At 44.8% G+C, this 24,987-nt stretch overlaps 1 protein-coding gene across 2 annotated transcripts in view; it reads left to right on the forward strand.

The window, feature by feature from the left end:
* The first annotated feature begins 1,485 nt into the window (after nt 1-1,485).
* Nucleotides 1,486-24,987, forward strand: part of Cep41 (centrosomal protein 41) — a 39,669-nt gene continuing 16,167 nt past the window's right edge. The window contains exons 1-3 of one of the 2 annotated variants that reach the window (XM_032906804.1): nt 1,486-1,564; nt 14,491-14,554; nt 23,344-23,391. In XM_032906804.1, coding sequence (XP_032762695.1) covers nt 1,532-1,564; nt 14,491-14,554; nt 23,344-23,391 — 145 coding nt within the window. In that variant the 5' untranslated portion in view covers nt 1,486-1,531. The remainder of the gene's footprint in view (nt 1,565-14,490; nt 14,555-23,343; nt 23,392-24,987) is intronic. The other variant, XM_032906805.1, reaches the window with a different exon arrangement.

Here is a 24,987-nt window from a genome sequence, read left to right on the forward strand (position 1 = left end):
CCGCTACCTGCTGACCTGTGAACTGATTTCCAGACAACACTGAGTTGCTCCAAAGAACCTTTTTAAACAGGTCCATTTTTGCCGTATCCTTTCTTTTCTACTACCCCCGGTGAGTGATGGGTTATGAGGAAGGTTAAAGCGTTTACGTACCATCATTTAAAATAGGATTTGAAAAAATTCAACTTACATTTACTCCAACTCCAAGATGCACAGGTGCTCCCTATGCAAAGATCTGATAACTATCTTCCTACCTACTCCCTTCTTTCTTTTTGCAGTCCCCAGTCCTTTATTCTAGTAGTGGGAATGTTAGAAGGGTTTAAGACTAGCCATGACACAGGAACTTTAGACAAACCTTGATAGGTATTAAAGACTAGACACAGTACAAGGGGACATTATGACAATAGTCTATGATCCTGGAGGTCCAGTCTAGATGACTTGATCCAAGATAAGGCCCTAAGAGCAGGTTCCTGAAGTAGCTAAGAGGTCAGGGTATGGGAGGCCACGTTGTTGAATGGGTCATCTGCATAGATCCTGCCATAGTTCACATGGACGCTGTCCTTCACACAGAGCTAGCCAGTATGAACAAACCTATGTAACCTTTCTCTAATCCTGGAAAAAACGACTTAGAGCAAAGGACAAAGGGCTACTGTGCTGTTCCTTCCCTGTAAAAGGAAATAATTTTGATGGATTTGGTGGGACATTTAGGAGCCGAGTCAAACTGTGTGGGTAATTGTTTTGTAAAGGTGCTAGGACTTAATTTTCAAATCTGGAATGAGAACAGGTGGTGGTTGGTGGCAGGAGTCACAATGGTTTCCATGACAACGGGATCGGATTTTAGTCATCTTTCCCATCCTCCACAAAACGTACTGCAGCTTTCCTCATAAGGTGCTTATTAAATACTTGTTAAATGAATGATGAGCCGCTGAACGGTGTGCGGTCTTTGCAATTAAGGCTGCCGTTCTTTAGCTAGACTAAAAGCTTTTAGAGCAACAATAATTACTGTGTTTACCCATGATATTTTGCATAATGTGCATAATAACTTAAAACACGAACATAATAAACTATGTACTCTTCGTTCCAGTTGAACAACCAGGGCCCAAATCATTTCCTCTGTCACAGAAGTAGTAGCCCAGATGTTTGCTTAGAATGGCTTTACAAAGAGGTTGGGGCGACCTGTATTGAATTTGTGTTCTCTCTCCAGCCTGAGGCCAGACCCTTCTTCTCAGGTCTGCGCAGGCGCCAGCTCCCCCTCCCCCCTCTTTCTTCCCGCGCTCAGGCAGGAGCTGGCGGCCAGGATTCAAGCTGCTCTAGCGGGCGTCCCGCGTTGCCCTTGGCAACCATTGAGCGGCTTCTCGCTCTCCCTCGCTCGGGCCGAGGCAGTAAACGGAGCCTCTATTGGCTGACCTGGGCAGCCAGGCCAATCGGAAGAGAGGTTACAGGGAGGCGGCTGAGCGGGGGCTGTGGGGGTAGGAAGCTAGATTAGTGGCAAGACGTGAGGCTAGAACCCCGAGCGTGGTCGGTTGGAGCAAATATGTCTGCCCGGAGGCACATTGGGAATCCTGAGGTGAGGGCCAGGTCCGGACCCGAGAGCCGGAGGGGGCGGGCGCACCGGAAAAGGCGCCACGTGGGCAGGGACGAACAGCCGGCCACTTCCGCCGCCCGGAAGGCGGGAAGTGGCCAGCGTGAGGAGGGGGCCGAGCGCAGGGCCTGGGGCGGGGCAGGTCTAGGCTCTGCGTGAAAAGGCACCCCGTGGTGCCAGGCGTGCTCACTCTCCAAAGGCCGACCGGACCCCAGTGTTTGAGGCTTGGAGGAGCCAAGTACATAAAGACACAGCCCCTGCCTTCAAAGAGTTTACAGTCTAGAGTGACACCTGCAAAAGCAGTAAAAATCAAAGACCCCCCAGAAACATGGAAGGAGATGAAGGGGCACATCACTTCTCAGAGTCAGGGTACCCCAGACCAGGCCGCCATTGCAAAGGGAGCAAAATAGGACCCTTTCTATGGTACCGTTTACTTTGTGCACCTGGCTTACCTTCAGTGCCCTTGTGCATTTGTAGCAGTTTAATGTCACCCAGTATTATTTGACTCTTACCAAACAAGTACCAGACCGACAAAAGAACGACAAAGCCTCTACGGTAGAGTTCAGCCTAGTGATGGAAACTTGTAAACTGAAGTTGAGTAGAGAGATGTAAGAGAAAAGACAGCACTCAGTTGAGAGTAGGAGGGAGGTTCTTGATCTGGAAAGGTCCCAACCTATCAAGGCCATTCATGGGTCAGGTGAAGAGCTTTGCTTACTAGAACAGCACATGTGAAGTTATGGAGAGTTAGAACTCCTACCAAGCCCCAGTAGGAGAGTCTACAGAACAAAAGGCAGTTTGAGAGGGGCCTTCTGCACCTTCATATCAAACACCAGTTGTAGGTCTCCGATTTCTTGGTGAACGGCTGGTGTTTTTGGAAACTGTGGCGTGTGTATTGGAGTGCCGTGATAGTAATGTCTGTTTTATTTTATGTTTTTGGTTGGTTGTTTTTGTTTTATTTGTTTGTTTTCCTGAGACTGTCTCGCTATGTAGCTCTGGTTGTCCTGGAACTCGATATGTAGACCAGGCTGGCCTCAAACTTACAGAGATCTACCTACCTCTACCTCATAGATGCTGGATTTTTTTTTTTTTTTTTTTTCTTTTTTTTTTTGGAGCTGGGGACCCGAACCCAGGGCCTTGCGCTTCCTAGGTAAGCGCTCTACCACTGAGCTAAATCCCCAGCCCCTAAATGCTGGATTTTAAAGGCATGTACTTCCACTATTCAGCCTTGATAGTAATGTGTAAATATTGTGTATATGTCTGGAATCTAAAGTCCAACTCAATGAAGTAGAAATTAGAATAACGGTCACCAGAAGTTAGGGATGGGGTGTCTGGGACAGAGAGATGCTGGTTGCAGGATAGAAAGTTTGTCAGGAGGACTAAAATGTTGAGATGGCACAACAGGATAGCTGAACTCTAAATTTAATGTATATTTCAGATTAGCCAGGAGAAAATTTCAAAACTCTCCTCACAAAAAGGGAGGTAATGACTATATTTACTAACGGTGTGTGTGTGTGTGTGTGTGTGTGTGTGTGTGTGTGTGTGTGTGTGTGTGTGTGTGTGCATGCCAACATTATGCCCTAGAAATTATGTTTTGTCAACTAAAATAATATCAATATTAGACGCCTATGAGGGGTGAGCGAGGTAGTTGAAAGGTGGCCACACCATTATCCTGCCTATTGGTCAGCACTCAAGAAGTTTTTAAGGAGTTTTAGTCATGGGGTCAGATTTACATTTTAGGCGGCATTATAACCACACTGTGGTGGATGGAGTTGGGCAGGCCGAGGCAAGGAGCGGAGACATTGATTAGGCGATTATGTTGATAGAAGTCTGAACTGATGCTAGGGAGTGGGGACATAATTAAGGAGAAACCTTAGGTATGAAGCCCACGGTCAAGCACGATCACCCTTGAGAGAGGGCACTGAGGTAGAGAGAGGACTTCCATCCCCAGCTGGGGCCATTGGCCCTCACGAATGAAACCGGAAATATAGGACAAAAGAGTCTGTCAGAGAGGAAGGATGTAAATAATTGCTGTCTTTACTGCCTTCTTTGAGTGGAGGGCAGCTTCCAGGAATTCTTGAGAAAGAATGCATATGTATTTTTGTACCCAAAATATCATATCTAAAACTGTCTCTATTCTACATTCTTCTTTTTTTTTTTTTTTTTTTTTCCTGAGTGCGTGGCTGAGGACAGACTTCTTGGTTGGAAAACAACATCTTGAAAACATTGTGCTGTGACCCGGCAGCCAGTGTGTCCGTAGAGAAACCCAAAGCCATCCTGTTGCTTTGTGACTTGTTGCTCTCAGGAAGCTTCATCTTGTTCCCTGTGTAATGACGACTTCTCACAAAAGGATTCCTTGTTATGGCCTGTTCTCATTCACTTTGGTAGACACCAGGAACTTGTATCTTTCCACTCTGTAAATCTTTTCTTGAGTTATTTTACTGCTGACTTCATTTCGTCCACCCTCTTTCTTGGGTTCAATGTTTTAATACTATACCCATGGAAACTGGTTCTGATCCCCCCACCCCCCACCCCACTTCTATCTCCTGTCTTTCTAATTTTGTCTTTCTGCTTTAAGAAATTTAAGTTTATGTTGGGTGGTGGCTTACGCCTTTAATCCCAACCTGATCTACAGTGTGAGTTCCAGGACAGCCAAGGCTACACCAAGAAGGTAGGGAGAGAGAGAGAGAGAGAGAGAGAGCACACTTTATTTTCTAATTTTTGTATTGATTGTAATTTCTGCTGTGTGCGAGTGTGTGTATATGTGTGTGAGTTGTATGTGTATGGGTACATGTACAGGATCCGTGTATATGTGTATTTGTATATGTGTAGGTCAGCAACTTCAGATATGCCCCTCAGATGCTGTTTACCATGGGTTGTTTGTTTGTTGAGCTTTTCCACATGGGTTCTGGGAATCAAAGTCAGGTCCTCGTGCTTGCTCAGCCATCATTTTTCTAGGATATCTCCCAGACCTCCACCATTTTAATTTTTAAGAGCTGTTTTCTCACTCTGATAGCCTTAATAAAAAACCACTTTATTTTTTGTAGATTTGCAGAGAAGTGTTAAAATAGTGCAGAGGTCTGTGTGCCCTTCCCTCAGCTTTCCACAGTGCAGTAAAGTACGTCATCAGGACTAGAGTATTTAAGCTTGTACAATTTGTGTATAGTTCTAGGCCATCTCATCACATATGTGCACATACACAGAGCTACAGTTACAGTAAAGAACTTCATTACCACAGTAGCTCCCTCATGGTACCCCTCCCAATCACATCCATTTTCTTCTCATACTGTCCTCATCCCTGGCAACCACAAATATGTTTTCCATCTCTATATCGCCAGTTTAAGAATGCTGTAGGAATAGAGCCATCCAGTGCATGACCTTTTCCAATGGCTTTCTCTTTCTACTCAAGATAGTGTCCTTGAGACACCCCAGGGTGATACATGCAGTTGACCCCTTAGTTGTTGGCTAGTACTCTGTAGTATGGGAAGACTAGTTTGTTCACTCATTAACTCATCCAGTCAGTGTAAAACATTTTGATTGCTTTCAGTCTGAGACTATTAGAAATCAAGATTTCAGCTTTTGTGTGGACATTAATCTTCATTTCTGACAAATAGGTAGGTACCCGGGAGTTCAGTGGCTGAGTTGTATGGTAAACATATATTTAGTTAGAAAATGGCGTGTGTGTGCGTGTGCCTGTGCCTGTGCCTGTGCCTGTGCCTGTGCGTGTGCGTTTGATGGTTTGTGTGTGGAGGTAAGAAGACAACTTGTGGGAGATGGTTTTTCCACCATGTATGTTGCCAGGTTTGGTGGTGAGGGTCTTCACTGACTGAGTCATCCCACTAACCCTTATTAGGGTTTTAATTGTACTTCTCTAATGGACACAAAGGCTGGCAGTTTTTATCTGTCATCTAGATAACCTCTTCTGCAAAATGTCTTTGTGTCTTTTTTGTTTTGTTTTTCTTAATCTTTTGAGATTGGGTCTCACACTGGAGCTCACCGTCGTCCTCCAGCCTCAGGCTCTCGAGTGCTAGGATTACAAGTATGACCCTCCACACTTAGCTTCCTGCTCTAATGCCTGAGCCTTTTATTTCCTTTTTGTTGCCATTGTTGGTGACTGTGTAAATAGTGTTTGGATTTTTTTTTTTGAACAACGAGTAATAATTAGGATTTAAGTTCCTTCCTCCTTTTTGTTTTCCCTGGAGTTTCTATATACCCTTACTTTGACTCTATACTTCTTAATGAATAATGTGTCTACATCATTATCACTGTCTGTAATTCTTACTATCAAATTTTATTTTTATTCTACATCTTTATAAATAATGTAGAAATTCTTCCTACATCACTATCACCATAATTTTTTCATAATTATCTTTCCCAAAACTTGCTCTCTATACACTATACTGAAAATTTTATGCCGGGTAGCAAAGAGAGATTTGTATTGTAATTTTGTTTTCCATAAATGTTATATTGTACATATGGTGTTTTGACTTGCTTTTCTCCCCCCACTTAACAATATGTCTTGAAGCTCTGGGTGCCAGCTGATCCCAGTTCTGCTGAGGACTGCCTTTATTTGTAGATGGCTACCTTCTTACCGAATCCTCACAGTGAAAGTGAGAAGAGAGACATTCACTGGTGTCTCTTTTTAAAATGTTACATTGTGTTTTTTAAAAGTTGACTTGTGAAGCCAGGCACAGTGGCACACAGGCCTTTAATCCCAGCACTCAGGATGCACAGACAAGGAGATCTTCGTGAGTTTAAGGCCAGCCTGTCTACATAGAGAGTTTCAGGACGGCCAGGGCTACATAGTGAGTCACTTCTCAAAAAAAAATAAATAAATAAAAACAGACAACAAAAAGTTTATTCATGGGTATAGGTGTGGTCTATGCATGCACATGTGTTCATTCCCGTGCACGTGTGGTCAAATTCAGCATTCAGTGTCTTCCTCTGCCACTCTCCATCTTCTGTTTCGAGACAGGGTCTCACTGAACTTGGAGCTCTTTGCTTGAGCTCAGCTGGCTGTTCCGTGAGCTCCAGGAATCTATTCATCCCCATCCCCATCCCATCCCCATCCCGTTGCCTACTGCTAGGCTTACAGGTACATGCATACCATCATGCCTAGCGTTTTATGTGAGGGATAGGGATTAGAGCTCAGGTCCTCCTACTCACATAGCAAGCACTCTATCAGCCGAGCCATCTCCCTGACCACTCGTGTCCCTTCATAAGGACACCGATGCTATTCTCAGACTTCTTTCACCCCCACCCCTGTTGTCCATTTACGTTTCTGAGTAAATTTTAAAAGGTGATGGAGATATTGAATTTTATTTTTTATTGAGAAGAGGCCTGCCGATGGTGAGCTACAGACGGTGACATTTACCAAGATGGGCAAAGGATAATTGTCTGGTACAGTGGCGTGTACATGTGTGGGAGTGGGGTGATTTTCGAGAACCAACTCCTAAGAGCTTTCATGAACCCTTACGCAGACACTCCGTTTCTTTCCCATTGTGGGGGACACATGAGGCACCCAATTCTTTGGCCTTTTAAAAACTGTCCTGGGCTTCTCCTGGCCCTTCTTATCCTTCAGCTGTCACAAGCCAGTCGATCATTTTCAGTTGTTGATGTCTAGTGATACAGGGCCTACCCCTCTGCCAGCCACGTAACTGCCTGTTCCCTAGGATTCTGCCTCCACAGTCACCGCTTCTCTGGGTTTGAGCACTGTAGCGCTCAGTCGCCATCACTTCCCCTCTTTCTGCACTCGGGTTGTTTATGTCCGTAGATATTTCTTAATGAAATCCTTACTGAGGTTTTGGGAGGGAGTGAAAGCTGATGATGTGTCCATTCTGTTCTCTAGTCCAGTCATCCACAGCCTCAAAGACCTTATTCGCTCACGTGTCCTCTGACATGCTTACAAGAACGTGCGATAAGGTTGCCTTACCTGATCCTCACTGCCGTCCTCAGCCGGAGAAGCTCCATAAGCACTTGACAATAAGTGAATATGTCTGAAACTGAAAGGAGGAGTTAAGGGTAGAATCCTACCATTCAGAGAGTGGAAGCCTATAAAAGGAAACCCGTGTGAGTCTGATTCAGAGAGCGTGTATTGAGTGAGAAGGTGGAATCCTGAGACACACAGTAATTAAGGGAATGAGTCATGTATCAGTGGTATGTCAGAGGAGGGAGAGATTACTGAAGCCAATGCAGTAGACAGGTGTGTGTGGGGGGGGTGGCTTTAACATTCTCTCCTGTGGTATAGAAGGATCAAGAGAGTTAGGCAAAGTCTGCATTATGCTTGGCGAGTAGATTTCTGATGTTGGTTAGCTGGCATGAGAGCCACAGTCGAATGGCGGGGAACAGTAGTCATTGCAGTGGATGACAGTAAAGTCCAGACAGAGAGTGGTGGCTTTTGCCACCGTTAGACTTAAGAATCTTGGCAGAAGAGAATAAGAGTGGGGCACTTCTCCTGTGATCTGTTGATTTGCTCTGAATAATACCCTTACTTAGTGGCTTGGCAGAAAGCCTTCTTCCATTTATTCCTCCTGGCCCTGCTCGATGGTTCTCTCATGAAAACCTCATGTGATTGCGCAGACAGCATGGAGCTACAGTTCTGTCAGAACCTCCATTTATGTGTATGTCCGTTGATGCTGCCTGTTGGCTGGAGCTCCCTCACAAATGCCCTTTCCATGTGGCCTGGACCTTTCCGTTCTTGATGGCTGAATTCTAAGAGCAAGTGGCCCAAGAGAGCCAGGTGGAAGCCGTAGTAGCCTTTCCCAGCATGTCACTTCCTTCCATCATCGTCACTTTCTTCCGTCATCGTCCCAGGCTCACTGGAGTCTGGAGATGAGGAAAGCCATAGGCCTCATGTCTCAGTCAGCGGACTGTAAAACCACAGTCTAATGGGACGGGAAAGCTTGACTCCATTGTGAAATACACAGTTTACCACAAGTAGTGGCTACTGAGGAAGGTATCAGTGTACATGGAGTCAAGATGACTGCTTGGTATTAGCATAACAGGATCAAGTAAGACATCCACTTTTAAAAGTTCCTCTGACCAAAACAAAACAAACCAACAACAACAACAACAACAACAACAACAACAAAAAACAACCCTATTTTAGGTGAGATTACCTAAGGACCAATACTCACTCCCCTCATTTGTGGACAGACATACAAGTGGGGAGATTCTGAAGCAAATGTACAGTGACTTAAAGAAGAAAAACAAAACGCAAGTGTGCCAACCAGCACGAGTCCTCTGTTGAGAGATGGTGAATCAGAAGCTCCTGTGGTTCAGGCGTCTGCTGCTGGTGGTTTGCCTTGTGCTGTTGTAATTTTTCTTCAGAAAGCTCGTTAACCTTTCTTCTCCAGATTCATATCTTCACAGAGCTGCGTCTTACTTTGCATAATCTGTCGGTATGCAAAGCAGTGGCCTCCTAAAATACTGCTGTGACTGTCCGACTCACCTCTCAGGATTTTCAGTGTGTCCCATTGTTGAGGAGAGCCGGTCCTCACTCCTAGTCCACAGTCAGGCTCATCCCTGTAGAGCCTCACTCTCCAGGACTGCACAGCCTATGGCTATTGAGGTTTGGGGAGTGCATAACCCTTTGGAAATTTGGTGAAAACCCAGGACCCTGTCATACACAGAATTTTTCAAGAGTTTCATGAGATCCATGGAAATTTACCAGCGAGCTCCGGTGAAAACCCTGGCAGGAGTTCTGATTCGCAGAGGCTAACGGTTAAATGCTCAGTCAGATGTCAAACAACATAGGCCATGCTTACTAAATGAGAGGGGCGGTTGCCACTCTGCTGGCTTTCAACTTTCCTTAGCTAATAGAACAATTTGTTTTTCAAACATACCCTTAAAATGGCTTTGCTGTTAGAATTTTTTTTTTTTTTCTTTTTTTCGGAGCTGGGGACCGAACCCAGGGCCTTGCGCTTGCTAGGCAAGCGCTCTACCACTGAGCTAAATCCCCAACCCTTGCTGTTAGAATTTACTTCTACTTGGAATACGTTTTCCACCTCCCTCGTTATCTAGTGCCCGTTCTTCCATGAAACCTGTTTTCTTAACCCAATCTCTGAACGACTTTCTTTCAGACTTCTAAGAGCCTCAGATGGTGTGCTACTCCTGTGGTACTAATGTGCATAGGCCTTCATGGTGTGTGTGGGTGTGTGTGTGTGTGTGTGTGTGTGTGTGTGTGTGTGTGTGTACGTTTATGCATGTGCTTCTCTTCATGTTGAGTTGGTGGGGGTGGGGGAGTTGGCTTCTTAAAGAGTTGCCCTGGTTGGCCTAGAACTCACAGCCCTCCCACCTAACCCTCCAGAGCAGCTGAGTTACATGTGTGTGCCATTGGGCTTCATTGTACTTGGCAAGTATCTCCTTTATTAGCACAAGGTTTGGAACAGATACTGAGAGAGGTACAAGGTTGGACCCCTGTTCCAAGATGGACAAAGATCAGGACATGTAGTCAAACGAGTCTTTTCCTCTTGAGGTGGCTTTTGGTCATGTTTATCACAGACACAGAAGAGTGACTTAGGCACTACCTCTTTAGTGATGTGTCCCTCGAAGGGCCCTTGACATATTTGGTCATTTCTAAAAACGCCTGTAGTAATTTACGAACATGGACTTTCCCGACTTCTTGCTCTCTCATGGTGAACTTCAGGGTGACCACAGATCTTGTCTTTATTTTAACTATGTATCAAAAGTTTCCCGTTCCACCTGGGCTCTAGGCATCTGCTCATTCACCTGTAAGCATCCTTAAGTCCTTTCTCCTCCCAAAACAATAACACCAAACAGAGAGACAGAGACAGAGCGAGCTCATCCTTGGCAACTCTGGAGAGAAGATCAGAAAGACATCAGTCGCCTTACTGCTCCCACCCCTTCCTTCTCAGACATCTGATGCACCTTTCTGTTCTGTTGCTTTACCTGGATTCCCGTTCACCTGTTCTTGTGTGGCCTCATGTTGTTGGCTTTGACAGCTTTGCTTTGTGTTGGTTGCTTGCTTAACTCTTCTGTAATGTGTTTACTCCACTGTCTTTTGCCTCTCCTGAATCCCAGCCAAGGCTTCTCTTCCCCTCCTGGCTGTTACTGTCAGGAAATTTCTTCTCAGTGTGCACCGTTTCCTAGAGTGATATTGGCCAGTTCCATGGTTTCATGCGCTACTTATAGTCAAATTATCCCCAAATCGTTATTTAGCCTGGCTCTCTCCTGATCTCTATGCCCATGTTGCCAGCTGGACATTTGTGTTTTTGATAACCTACAAACATCTCATACTTAATATGTCCCCAATGTCACAATGATGCTTTTGCATATATGCTTCTTTTACTGCCTTCTCTGGGGGTTAGAGTGCCACTGCCCTCTTTTGTACAGTGGTCTGCGAGCAGCCATGTTGACTTTGCATTATAAAGATAGGGTTGGGGTGGCACTAGGAACAAACTCTACCACAGAGCTACAACCCCAGCTTCACATTTCAAAGATTTCTCGAAACTTCTTTTTAGGGCTTCCTATCCCCTTAACTGATTTTTGTGCCTCTTTTCTTGTCTATGATCATATTCTCACATTTTGCAGATCAGTCATCCCAAAAGGTAAATAAGGTCTCATCACTCTGCCCTAAGCCTTCAGCGGCCTCCCCTCATCTTCTCTTGGGCTCCTCAGTTCCACACCGTTGACATCTGGGCTGGCTCTTGTGTTATGTTATAGGATGTTAACCAGTGTCCCTTGTCTCCTCTAGAAAATGCTAAGGGTACACCCTACTACCCAGTTATGACAACCCAAAATGTCTCCCGACCGTGATAAAAGTCCCTGGGCACAGAGCTGGTGAAATTGCATCTGTTGGAATCTACTGGCTGACAGAACACGATGCAGTGCCTTATGTGTTTTGATAGAAGGTCCTTTGTGATATGCCTATGGCATGGCTCTCCAATGACATTTGTTCTCTCACGGCCCACAGTAATCCATGCCTTCCACTGTCCACTGGATTTCTTGAGAAGTCACCCGCACATTGATTCCATGCTTTTCTCTGTCAGGGCCTTAGAGTGCCCACCTGCTACTTCTGACACTTCACTAACCTCCATGACCCTCAGAATTTGGCTCAGCAAGTTCCTTCCTTGCTGTTCCTTGCCCTTGTTCTTGTTAAGGTACTGGTCTCGAGTTCCCACCCCCTCTGTTCCCTCTCTTTGTTCATCACCTTGACACCTATATACTGGCAGGGAGCAAGAGCTGCTGGCCAGGCCTGCTTTTACCTCTGTCCCACATAGGGACCTACTTCTTCTAGGCACTCAGTAATAGATGTCCATGGGATGAACTGTGCTCACTAAGTCTTTGTAGAAGGAACAGCTTCTCCTCACAGTGCTTTCAGTCCCCACCATTCCAGCCTGTGCATATCCTGGAAACGTAGCCAGTTGGTCAGTAGGTCAAGAGGCTGCCATCCCAAGGCCGGGGTTTTCAGGAGGAAAGCGTGCCTCCTCTTTAGAGCCTGCAGCACTGTGCTGGCAATGCAGCCCACAGAGCTTACTGTGGATTTGAGTCCACCAAAGACTAAGAACTGAACTGAGCTGAGAACTCGGAGAGGACCTGACGGTCTCTCCGGCAGCATATGGATTTCTCATTAGTCCATGTACGGGAAAACTGGGGGCGGGGAGGCCTCGGCAGCTGCGGCTGTCCACACTCCCTCCCTCACCATTCTGCCGCCACCACACCTGGTCCCCAGAGGCCCCCTCACTGCTCAGCTATTTTGGCTTAGGTATGGACAAATCTCCATGGTTCAGCAGGGACTAGCCTGGAATTTTTCAAAAGAAGCTTTGCTAGGAAACAAAACAGAAGGAAAAACAGGAAATAGGGTATAGAAATGATAAAAATATAGACTAGGGAGAACAGTCCCTCAGCTGAAGATAAGTGAAACAGTGTGTGTGTGCATGTGCATGTGTGTTATTTTGCTGGACTTAGCTCACTATTTAATTTTTCATGATATTGTTTGCCGCTGGGAACGCCGCCTAGGCCTTTCTCCATGTGTGTATGCCGTCCTTTCTCTTAAGAGCCTTCTCCATCTTCGTCGGGGGAAGGTATTGAAACTGACATCACAATCGCCTGCCCTTCTAGGCAGCCATTACAGATTACAATGAGAAACGGGTTTTCCACCATTTTTTCTGAGGGCAGGTCAGCTTAGTGATTGTAGACACTAGCAGAGGAGCAGTGCTCAGTGTTCATAATAGAGGTTTTACTTGCCTGGTGTGAAATGAAAAACACAGACAATATCATTGGCTTTTTAATAACATGAAGGAACTGACCTTTTTACCCCGAGGGTTTTGTTGGTTTTTTTCTTTTCTTTTTTTCTTCTTTACCTTTTAGGTAATTGAAATAGCAGATGGTGGAGCTGAGAATGTTACAGTGTAGTTGCCTAGCATGTGAGTGGCTCTAGGTTCAATTTTCAGTGCTTTAAAACAAAAAAACAAAAACAAACAAACAAACAAAAAAAGCAGATGGTTTTATTTTTCATGTGGTGAAAAAGAAATTTAATTAAAAAGCAAATATACTTACCTTAAAAAACAAAATAGCAAGTGGAAGTTGTGAGGATTTTATGTACTTACTTGGCAAAATTTAAAATGGATAATTTTATGTAGGTACCCCAGTTTGTTTTGTAAGATTTTAAAAACGGCATTGTGTGTGCACGTGTGTGTGTGTGTGTGTGTGTGTGTGTGTGTGTGTGTGTGTGTGTGTGTGCTCGCGCACGCACGCACACATGCCCCAGTGCTAAGGTCAGAAGACAACTTTCCGGAGTTGGTCCTCTCCTTCCACCATGCGGGCCCTAGGGATGGAATTCAGGCCATGGAGTTGGTAATAAGCATCTTTTCTGGTGCCCTCAGTTTTAAAAAGTTCCTCTTGGTCTCTGAAATCCAAAAACTGGCCAACAGGTGTTACATGGATCATAGGAGTGGACTAGGCTATATTTCTATGCTTTGTAAGGTGTTTTGATGGTGTGACTTATCTCACAGTCCTCCCAACAGCATGCTTGCCCCTGCCCGTTTTCAAAGGGATGCGATCCAGCCAGTCTCTGTCAGTTCGCTGTTTCTCCTTAGGAAGTAGGTAGTATGGTTCAGACCTCAGACAAAAGATCACGACTGACTGTAGCAATAATAGATGTACTTATCCATCTGCCTAAACTGGAGACATCACTGAGGTAACATGGGGACACACGCAGAAGGTGAAGGTCAGAAGGCAGTTACCTGTACAGAACACGCGCTTTTTGTATCTCTAAACCAGAAACAGGCCAAAGCAAGAAAGCTCTTTCTTCTGAGCTTGCCCTTCCTTAGTGGCTTTTGCATTCACCACAGGAATTTAATATGGGGGATTGTCTACGCTTGGGTTCACAGAGTTAACTACCAGAACACAGCATAACACAAGGCAAATCTGACATAGACACCTCTGCTGGCCATAAGTTCACCCGAGCTCAACATGAGCCTCAGCTGCCGCAGAGCGGATGCCATACGCTGACATGTGTGGGGCTCCACAGAGCCTGCTGAGGGGACCTGGCCTGCCAGCATCTGGAGCATCTAGATCCCGCCTGCCACACTGTAGGGAGCTGTGGACAAAACCTAGGAGAGTCCAGAGGAGAGGGCCCTGAAGCCATGTACAAAGAATGGCGTCAAAGGAGGACAGCATAGCTACCTCATTGGAGGACACTCTTTCAAGGTCTTCTTTTTCTTTGCACATAGTACGCAGAGATTATTTTGATAAAATGTGGAAATGCTTTGATAGAAACAAGGAAATTACCTCCAGCCAAGGGAATGTCACTCTCAAGAGTCTGCCTGTATGGGACAGTTGGTCCTCTAAACCTCACTCATCTCTAGAGTTTGACATTTTAGGATGCGTTCCTCTTGCCCACCACGATTCTCACATTAACCCCCTTCCTTGTCAACTTTTTTCTTTTGCAGTATCTGACCAGACGGATACCGCAGAACCCAAGGTATCAACATGTCAAGTCAAGACTGGATACTGGTATGTAAAAATCAGAAACAGAATTTTTTAAAAGAAAAATCTAATAGTTGTTGATAAACAGGAAAGCACCCATCACACTGGGCTCAGCCATCGCTGGAAGCACCTCATTGCCTTGCCTGGTATCTGTGAAGGCTGTTTTCAGGCTATCAGTAAAAAGGTTGCACTCACATAAATTCAGTTGTTATTGCTTACCCCATTAGAAATCATCTAAATCACGAAAAGGAAATCCTAGGAGCTGAAGCCATTGTTCAATAAGTTACAGGGCTGACCCTGAGTAAACACCAGGAGGTCACATTCCATTTTGGAGTACCTTAAGTGTACTCCATCAAACTGACAGCGGCAGATTTTACATGTGCATGTTTGTTCGGTCCAGTGTTTGCAGAGTGCTGACTGCATGTGTAAGTGTGGACTCTGGGAGACCGGAGGATGGCTGTGGGTTGTGGCTTTCGCAACTAGAGCCCCGAGACTCACGTGGAGTCTGACTGCCTTGAGTAAGGGACGACACCAGCTGAGATTGAATTAGTGTTGCCCTTCAGTGAAAGGCAGTTAGCTGTAAGCGAGCCGTCCTGCTAACTTCTATGCTGTCTGCATCTGAGTTCTGCTGCTGATGCTGCCCAGATCCCAGTGGATTGGAGGTCTTGTGAGGATTGGGTCACTTGTTTCTTTTCCCTTCAGCCTTTACCTCACAATTCAGAGTTTTCTGAAGACACCTAAGGGAGGTGAAGGGGAGCTGTGTCTGCTCACACGGCCTTCACCTTTCTCCAGGCTCCTTGAAAAATCAGTCTTCCATTTTGCACTTCCTTCTCTTTCATAGATGCACACGTTTTCAATGGACCAGGTTTGCATGTACTACTTCTTTAAAATGTTTCCTGTGCTACACAGATGTTTATTCTTGCACATATCCTGTGTGAATGGCAAGCAGAAATATTACTACTGTTTAAGAGGTAAAAATTGTGACCTGGAGATTTTCTGATTTGCTCGGTTCTATTTCTTATACCATAATAAATAAAATAAAATAAATATTTAAGACCCCAGGTTTATTTCAGACATCTTGGTTTATCTATACTTTCATAAGTTTTTTCTCATGGAAATCTAATAAGAACTTGTGCCACCCTCTTCTATCTATTCAATCCAAGCCATAACCAAAATTTGACTCAATAATGGTATCTGAAATTAATTTTAATATTTAATGCAGTACTTAACATCTGATTTTGTAGTGCATATTAAATGTTGGAATCCTTTTATATCCTGAGAGTTTTTAAATGCTTTTTGTTAATTAAGCTTTTTATTTTGAGATAATTGTGGATTCACATGCGCTTATAAGAAATGAAATGGAAATTCCACACACTCTTCACCCAGCGTCTCTGAACCTGCACTATTGCTATGGTGATGGCAGCATCAATAGGTGCAGCCAAGCTGTGGAGCACTGCCATCCCCTCGGAGGCTGCCATGCTGCCCTTTAGGAGCCCTGCGCACGCGTCACTCCATCCCTCTGTGATTCCTACAACTGCAGATTTCCTGCCTCTCATTCTGTCTTCCAAGTGCTACATCTATGGAGCTGCACAGAATACAGCCTTCTCGATCGTGTTCTTCCACTCCTCTGTCTCCTTCCTTGCTGTCTTTACTTGTGTATCGCTGAGGCGCAAACACAGAGCCTTAAACAGGCTAGGCCATTGCTCTACCACAGAGCCATGCATGTCCGGACTGCATGGGCATTTTCCACTGGGGCAAACTTTCTGGAGCTTAAGTTTTTCTGTGTAACCGCAGCTTGTTCCTTTGTGACCGGCTGGTATTCCCTGGTATGGCTGTACTTGATTCAATTACTTGTTGAAGGACATTAACACTGTTTCCTATTGGGGATAGTTTAAAAACTAGTGCTGTAGGCATTGATTTACAGATTTTTGTGTGGGCAGGTCTTAGGTTTTTTTCTGGAATAAATGCTTAGAGACATAGTTGCTGGGTCGTATTGTAATTTGGTTTGATTCAACTTGCTTTTTTGTTCATTATTTCTCTTTGAGACAAAGTCTCAGGTAGCTCAGACTGGCCTCAAATCCTTCTAGAGCCCAAGCCAGCTTGAATTCCTGATCTTGCCCCCTCCAGAGGAAACTGTCAAACACTTTCCCAAAGTGGCTACCGCGTCAAAGGGGCTACCTCACCCAGCAGCAGGCGATGAGCAGTGACTGTGTCCACACCTTCACCTGCACTAGGCCTCTGGCGTCACATCCTTGTTTTGCCCATCCTGATGAGGCCCGCAGGATCCTAGCGTCACCCTTGCCCACTTGCCCGGTGGCTGCCGAGGAGTTCCTTTGCACCTATTTGTCTTCTGTCATCTTTGCTGACGTCGGTGCTGACTGGATTGCTTGCATTTTTACCACTGACTTCCCAGTTGCTTATGCAGTCTGGACCCCCAGCCTTGGTGCGGCATGGTTTGCAAGTGTCCTTTCTCCATCCCTAACTTGTCCTCTCCTCCCGATGATCTTTGAGGAAGAAAAGCTTTTCATCTCGATGAGGTCCGTTTTTTATCTGTTTCCTCTTAGTAATCATTATCCCATCATCTAAGAACTTTTGGCCTAAACTATACCCCAGACACCCTTTTCTCCCAAAAGTCTTTGGGTTTTATGTTTAAGTTCAAGATACATTTTGTACTGCTTTTATGTGAAGTCGGCTGCCTTAGGTGACGATTAACTTTCTAAGTTAGGAGTGTCCTCCTGCTCTGACACCCTCATCTTTGTCAGCAGTCAGGAGAATATTTATGTGGCTTATTTCCTGGTCTCTGTTTTGTCCCTTTGATCTGCATATGTAGTCTCTTGCCAATACCACACAGTCTTGATGAATGTAGCCTCACAGTAAACTGGATACCAGAGTGGGTTAGCCTTATTGCTCTCATTCTGTTCTTCGCAAAATTCTCTTAACTATTCCCTTGCCTTTCCATGTACGTTTAAGAATAATTCTATTTACATTTATAAAAGGGCTGATTTTTTATAGGAATTATTTATCAGTTTGGAGAGAATTAACATTTTAACAATGCTGAGAACTATTGACCTGTTTTCTGTTTCTGCGGATTTGCCTATTCTGACCATTGTATAGTGTAGTATATTTTAAGCTTGCCTAAAATAAGTTGGTACTCCATTCCTTTCCATTGCCAAATAATGCCCTATTATATGGGTATCCCATACTTTTTCAATGTAGTGTGTCTTAAGAACATCAATATATGCAAGTTTTTGTGTGCATGTGTTTCTAGTTCTCGTGTGTATATATGGAGGGGTTGAATTACTAGTCATACGATACTTCTTTTTTTTCTGAAGACATGCCAAAGTTTTCTAATCAAGCCATATCACTTTACCTTGCCACCAGCCATGTGGGAGGGATGTGTCCTCTCCCCACCCTCACCAATGCTTTGCTCTTCATCCACCGTGCTGGCCGTCATCTTACGTGCTTTTAACTTCTGTGTTCCTGATGACTAACGATGGTGAACACCATTTTGTGTGCTTATTGGCACATGTATATTTCCTATGGAGAGATGTCTATTCAGATGATTTGCTCGTTTTAAACGTGGTTATTTTCCACATTGTAAGTTCTTTTGTTTATTCTGGATCCTGGACTCTTAACAGAAATATGATTTTCAGATGTATGTTCCCATGCTGTGGGTTGTCTGGGGTTTTTGTGGGACTTAACTAGAGGGGTAAATTACATCTACCCATCTTTCCTAGAAGCAAAGTCTCTCAAACTAGTTCTGTAATAGCTTTTGGAAGGGCCAGAGCATGCCTTATTGCTTCAAGCCCCCAAATATTTTATAGTCATTGTGGGAGCAAAATCCTTTCCTAACATTTGGTTTTGTGTGTGTTTCACATTTAGCCATCAATCAACTTTAGGGAGAGGTCTTTAGTGTTTGCATTTTCAAGTATTTTTGTGTGCAGAACTTGTGGGTTATGTGCTAGGATGGACAGCCTGCCTGCCTTTGGGGGCTCTCAAGGGGTACAGCAGCCCTGAACACTTCATTTTGCCCAAAGGTTAGCATTGCCATAGGTAAAATGTTGAGGAGTCTTCCTTAAGAAAACACTAAGAGGGACGGAGAGCCCAGGAGAAGGTCTCACCTTGGCGTTTTTTTTTTTTTTTGGTTCTTTTTTTTGAGCTGGGACTGAACCCAGGGCCTTGCGCTCCTAGGTAAGCCTTGGCGTGTTTTTAAGCTCCGTAGCCAGAGACATGGAAATGGGCAGAACGAATGAGCAGTTCCCATCTCTAGGCTAAGTAGATGAGCCTTTAATCCTTTCTTATAGAATAGTGATCAATTTGGAATCATTCATGCACACACAAAATCAAGAATTCTGTGGCGTGTCTTATCTTCTTGGAAGGCAGGTCCCTTCCTCTTGGAAGAGGCTCTTTTGTGTCTGTACTCCTGACTCCACTTCTCACAGAAACCTGTACCCTGGTGGAGCTGTCGCTGACATCTCAGAATTACACTGACTCCCAGCACTTCCTTTGTCTCATAGGTCCTAGGTGAATCTGGCCGTGCCTGTGAGCATTTTGTCCAGTCCTAGCTGTGTACTGAGCACCGTGTCTGGGTATGTGTGCAGCCCAGCGGCTTCGCTGAGGGGCGTTGTGTAACCCGGCCCATTCTCCCTGAGCTGGGCTCATCTTTCCTTGTTGCAGCGTCCTCTCTCGGTGCTGTTCTCAGTCTTACCCATTTCTGCAGCAATCCGAATCCCGCAGCCCTCCTCCATCGGTCTTTCTAACATGGTTTTATTTTTGTGGATGTCACCTTCCTTTTGTTACATCTGTGTAACCAATCATCTCCTTTTCTCTTCATTAGTCTCTCCTTTTCCTGACTCTTCACTAATAGTTTTGATCTTCAGCGCTCAAGCTCATTACAGGTTACGTGCACTTCGTTTTTATTTGGTATTTGATTTGTCTCTTATGTCAGGGAAGGAATGTGTGTGAAAGGCCTTTACAAACCAGAAAGCTGTAGACCCACATATAACTCATCTGGGTTAACAAAGGACCACTGTGCCTCCGTTCACGCTTCCTGCTCCTTCTGAGCCAAAAGGACTTCTCCACAGAGGAGGGAAATATTGAAGGAAAAATAAAGCCGTGGAGCTGTCTCTTAGCAACTGAATTCCTGCCTTATAAATCTTACCCTCTCTAGTTACTGCTGCTCAGAATCATTTGCTTTTGTTACATGCTCAGTACAAATAGCCTTATTAAATTATAGCAACACAATGGGGGAAAAAAATCAAACCAGTGAGTCACTCCCTGAATCGATTGTACTCTGTCTTTGCGCAGGGCTACTGATGGAGTTGTTTCTTTCTCTTGATTCAAATTGGGGAACTCTTGTTAGAGATCTTTCGTTGCAACTTGAGTGGTAACAAGGTAGAAGCTAAATATCGCCTTAGGCGTTTCGAGGCCACCGGAGTCGATGGCTCATATAGGTACCCTGTAACATAATCGTGTATCAATCAAGTTGTACATCACCATTTAAAGAAAGTCAGAAAATCGGGTGTGTGAATCACAGGGTGTGATCGCTTACATTACAAAATAACTTACTCTCAGGACTTTTCCAATGGCCGAGTTTCAGAGTATGTTTCACCCAGCCAATGTTTTTCAGTGTCTCCTACGCTAGAACACAGGAGTAAGACTGTGCGTGTGCGTGTGGATGTGCACGGATTAAATAGCCTTGGGCGCTCTGTTGAGGAGGGTAGAGAAGGCAGTCCAGTCAGTGATAAATGCCTTGTGAGCTGCTTGCTGTAGGAGTGCAGGGAGGGAAAAGCTCCTTCCTGCTGGAGAAGCCAGTGTGGGGACATTAGAAAATGAACGTTAGCCGAGCTCCAGGAAAGCCGTGAGGACTGTGCTGGAAAAGTCGGCAAGCTGCTGGCGGCAGCCACACTAGAGCTCAGTTCAGTACTGGGCAGTGGACGGCTGCTGAGCTTTTATTTTCCTTTGTCTGGCTTTTTAATTAGTCTTATTTAGGGAAATTTGGCAGTAATACTTGATGTTTTTTAAGTCTTAAAAGATTAGTTCTCTGATAGCTTTTCAGGCTCCTCTGGTATAAAAGACATGTTTGTAAATAAATGACCTATGAAGTTCCTCCATTTCCAGTAATGTTGTTGCAATTAGATGTAGTGAGACAAAGTGCTTACTTGACACATTACTAGGAAACAGTTGATAAAGTACCACTGCTCAGACACTCGGATGTTTACAGGGCCGGGGGCAGTCCTCCCGCTGGCTTGCTCGCTCGTTCGCTCGCTATCTCCTCTCTCTAGCTGAAGCCGTGTGAAAAGCCCTCTGCTGTCTGTCTCCTCCATACCTGGAGAAGAATGGGAGGCTCTAAAGAAAAACGCTTTGTCACTATCCCTTTAGATTTGCTCATAATTGGGGTTGGGGATTTGGCTCAGTGGTAGAGAGCTTGCCTAGGAAGCGCAAGGTCCTGGGTTCGGTCCCCAGCCCCGAAAAAAAAGAAAAAAAAAAGAAAAAAAAAAAAGATTTGCTCATAATTTCCCCAGGTATTTGTAGAAATACAAGAGGGTTTTGATTTCCTGCCTTTTTCCTTCAGTAGGAAAAACAAAGGATGCAGGGAAGCCCTTGCCTCTGAGCGTCCGGTGGAGGTCTGCTGATGTGAGATGGAGTGCTATGCAAACCTGCAGGAAACACTGATAGTGAAGAAATTAGCTTTCAGGACCGGGCACATAGCTCAGTGGTAGAGCATTCACTTAGTATGTTCAATGGCCGTGGGTTCAATCCCCAGCACTGCAGAATTTTAATAAAAGATAAAATAAATGAGGCTAGCTGTTGTTTTCCATTCCTTAGGGAGTTTGTAGCATCTGATGGTCCTATGATCAAAGAAAGAGCACTTTACACAGGTTATAATGTTTTTAAAAACCACAGAAGAACCGTGGCCATCGCCTAGGGTAGAGTCCTTGCCTAGCACGCAGGAGGCCTGGGGTTCCATCTTCACGACCAGTTACAATAAACACTGGCAGAAGAGCCAGGTGGTTCTCTGAACCACACAAGAAACCTTGGGGACACTAATCCTCCAATCATTGCTGCTTTGCTGGGCTAATTGATGAGCCAAGCTTTCTTACTAGACTGCCTGAAGCTCCCCAACCTAAAGAAACTGCCACTCGAAGCACACACAGCGAAGGAGACAGGAAGGGGCCTGTCACTAGGGTTCTTGTGTCAAGTGTTTTTAGGATAAGACTGTAAGACGCTGAGCAGCAAACTAATCGGCTTTTTCCTCAGAACCTCATTGGGTTGACTGGCAAGTCCACACTTGAGTTCAGAGCTGCAGTAGGAAGAGGGGTGGGATCCAGGAAGAGTCCATGGCTTCTGCTGTGGAATTCCCGGGTTAGCTCTCCGGTCAAAAGGCTTACTTTAGACATTTAAGGAGTATTGGCTCTTTCTTTCTTTCCCTTTGTATATCCTCCCCCACAAAAGGTGGAAGAGAGCTTTGACCCAAGAAAGATAAACCCAAAGCTTCTAAAACAGATTTATTTGTTTTTTGTCTGGTTCTTGGTAGCTTGGGAGGGTCTTCTGAAACGTATTCAGGGTGTCTCTTGAGAAGGCTTCAGGCCTCCTTAGCAGCCCCAATGGCTTGCTGAGCTTCTAGAAGGGCACCACCTGAGTTTAGGGGTACACTGCACCCTTACTATCCTGATAGAGAGCATGTCACAAGATAAAACAGACTAAAATGATGATGATGGTGGTGGTAACAATCCTAAAATAGTGGATTTTTATTCTGTGATGAATCATGGTAAAATTTTAAAAACAAATAAGTATGGTATGATTTTGAAAATATATTTGGGGGTTTAAGACAGGATATTTTTTTCTCAGTTTCTGACCCAAACATGAAGAGAAATTCAGAAGAGTGCTTTACAATGTGAGTTTATGTCATTCATTGAAAGCATTACTTTGATCTGAAGTTAGGCTGAGTCTCAAGGTTTAAAGAGGAGCAAAAACTGTAGAAATGAAAATTATTTTGAGTGTTTTTCATTTACCATATTTAGGTGCAAGATAGAACTTGCCATGTTAAATCAAATCAAATTGCAGCACACTCGGTTCAAAATAATAATAATAATAATAACAGCCCTGGCTTGAAAGCTAGAATTTAATTCATCTGGAAACCAGAATGATCATGGGCCAGTTTTAAAGCATGAAAACACTCCAAACCACCTTGGCTAGTGCTGAGTACTGTAGAACCAGACCATAAAACACGAGGGTCGGGCGTGCTCTACAGCAGTGGGAAGCTCGGCGCACCAAGCCCATGATGAGCGCTAGTGCCCAGATTGTGTGGTCTGGTTCAGGCTGCAGCATCAGCATGAAGCACAAGGCCGGGGGAAGGGAAGGGGAAGCCGCAGAGACAGAGTGGAGTGGGAAGCGTTGCCTGGGCAGCCACAGAGGCAGATTTCTAGACATTCAAAGATGATTGCTTCTTTCTTCGTCCTCCTCTGGATACCTAACCACAGAAGGCTATGGAGATAGAAGGAGGCAGAAAACCTCTGACTATAAAAAGGAAACACAGGGAGTGCGGCTATAAACGATCGTCTGTATTGCCTGAGGCCAAGAAGGTTGGGGCAGTGCACAGTGGAGCAGAGCACTTGATGGGTTCCCTGTCCCTAGCTGCTGGTACCTGACCTGAAAGGCTGCTTACCAAGCACACACAGCTCATTTGCCTGTTCTCCCAAGTTCCCTCGTAACAGGACAGAGCAGCTGACAGGGTGCTTACCCTCAGCCTGATTTCACGATGGTATTCATTTCCCAACAGTAAAGCATATCTAAGATTTGCCCTCTCTTTCTAGGAAACAGCATGACCAAATACATTGAGAAGCTAGAAGAGATTAAAAAAAGTGAGTATCGCTATTGATGGCCTGGGAGAAGAGATGGACTCTGTAGTCATCTAGCAGCTGATAGCAGCTGGCCATTGCAATCTACAGTGGCCGTGTGTGGCAGGCTGTGGGGGTCAGGTGAGCCTGGCAGACACCCCTGCGGCTAATCAGCTTACACCTGAAGGGGCTCTTAACGATAGAACATGGGGACAGCCACAGCCCAAGTTCCTGGTTTTGTTGGACTGCCGTCTGTGTGGCCTTTTTGTCTGGTGCCCAGTCGTCTTGTTCAGTCCCGGCCTGAGACACGGTAACAATGCTCTTATGAATATTCGTAGGCGAGTGTTCATGGAGACGAAGGTCTGAGGAAGCCGACCTGACCTTAGTGCTCTACACTGGCCGTTCACTGCAGTCTGTTGTCTTTTAATTAAAAGCCATATTTCACGCATATCCCTTTTAGAAGGTAGCCTTCTGCAGAGATGTCTGACTGGTCACTGAATGCATTGCCCTCACAGAGAATTGTCATTTTTCAATCTGTGTCCAAAACCAATCAATATAAAATGTACAACTTGGGGCCAGAATTAAAGAAGGCATAAAACATCTATTTTCTAAGATGGATTTGATTGGTCTGAAGTAGGAAAGCCCAGAGCCTATAGCAGGAAGAGACTCTTACCTCAGTTCAGCACTTGGCTCTACTAACATGCATCTTCTTGGGAGGGAAATTACAATTCTGAAATAAACCAGAATTTTTTTTTTTTTTTTGGTACAGCAGATAATTTTAATTAAAAAAAAATAATGTCCCATTTTAATTGCACAGTGTAGGAGATCCCCAGTAGATGCTGCCTGGGGCTGTTTTCTTTATTTCACTACAGTCAGCTAGAAGACCCAGGTCTGTAGAGATTTTTAGAATACATATTTAATATTAAATAAATATATGTAATGTTGCAGGATCCTTCTTATGCATTTCACATGATGTCAGTTTTGTGTCTTAATCTACATAAGATGCATTAAATTTCTGAAGTATGAAAGAAAATCCTGTTTACTCACCGACACTGCCCTGCCGTCGTTCTCGGCTCACACGAGGCAGGCAGCACCCAGCTAGCCTGCTTCTACGCGGGTTTGTGGCCTCCCTCAGCTCCCTTCCACCTGAAGCTCACATGTCCTTACCAGGGATTTGTCCCGTAAGAAATGTCCTGTTCCACTCAGATCAGCTAAACCTTGCTTTAAAACATTTCTTAAGAGCTCAATGTGGTTTTCAGAGTCTCTAAACTTTAAATGGAGATTATGTCCTGCAAAGAACCGTTCTTGGAATTGAATCCTTAAACATACTCGCTCCTTCCTTTCTTAGAAGTCACGGGCTTCCTCTCACCTCCCCTGATGCTTTGTGCTCTTCCCGACAGAAACACTTTAGATTCTGTTTGGCACCTACGCTCCCCTCGGTTTCTGTTGCAAGTGTTCTCTTGGGTCTGGAGGAGGAGAATGCTGCCTTGTTTCTTGACATCCTAGACCCAGCCCTTTGCAGGCCTCACCTCAGATGCCACATTGTCTGTGAAACCACAAACCTTGTTCTGTTACTTTCTTTGATTTGTCTTCTTCTGTGAGTTCAACTTCCTTTTCTTT

Source organism: Rattus rattus, chromosome 6 (genome assembly GCF_011064425.1).
Source record: "Rattus rattus isolate New Zealand chromosome 6, Rrattus_CSIRO_v1, whole genome shotgun sequence".
In the NCBI taxonomy this organism is placed as follows: Eukaryota; Metazoa; Chordata; class Mammalia; order Rodentia; family Muridae; genus Rattus; species Rattus rattus.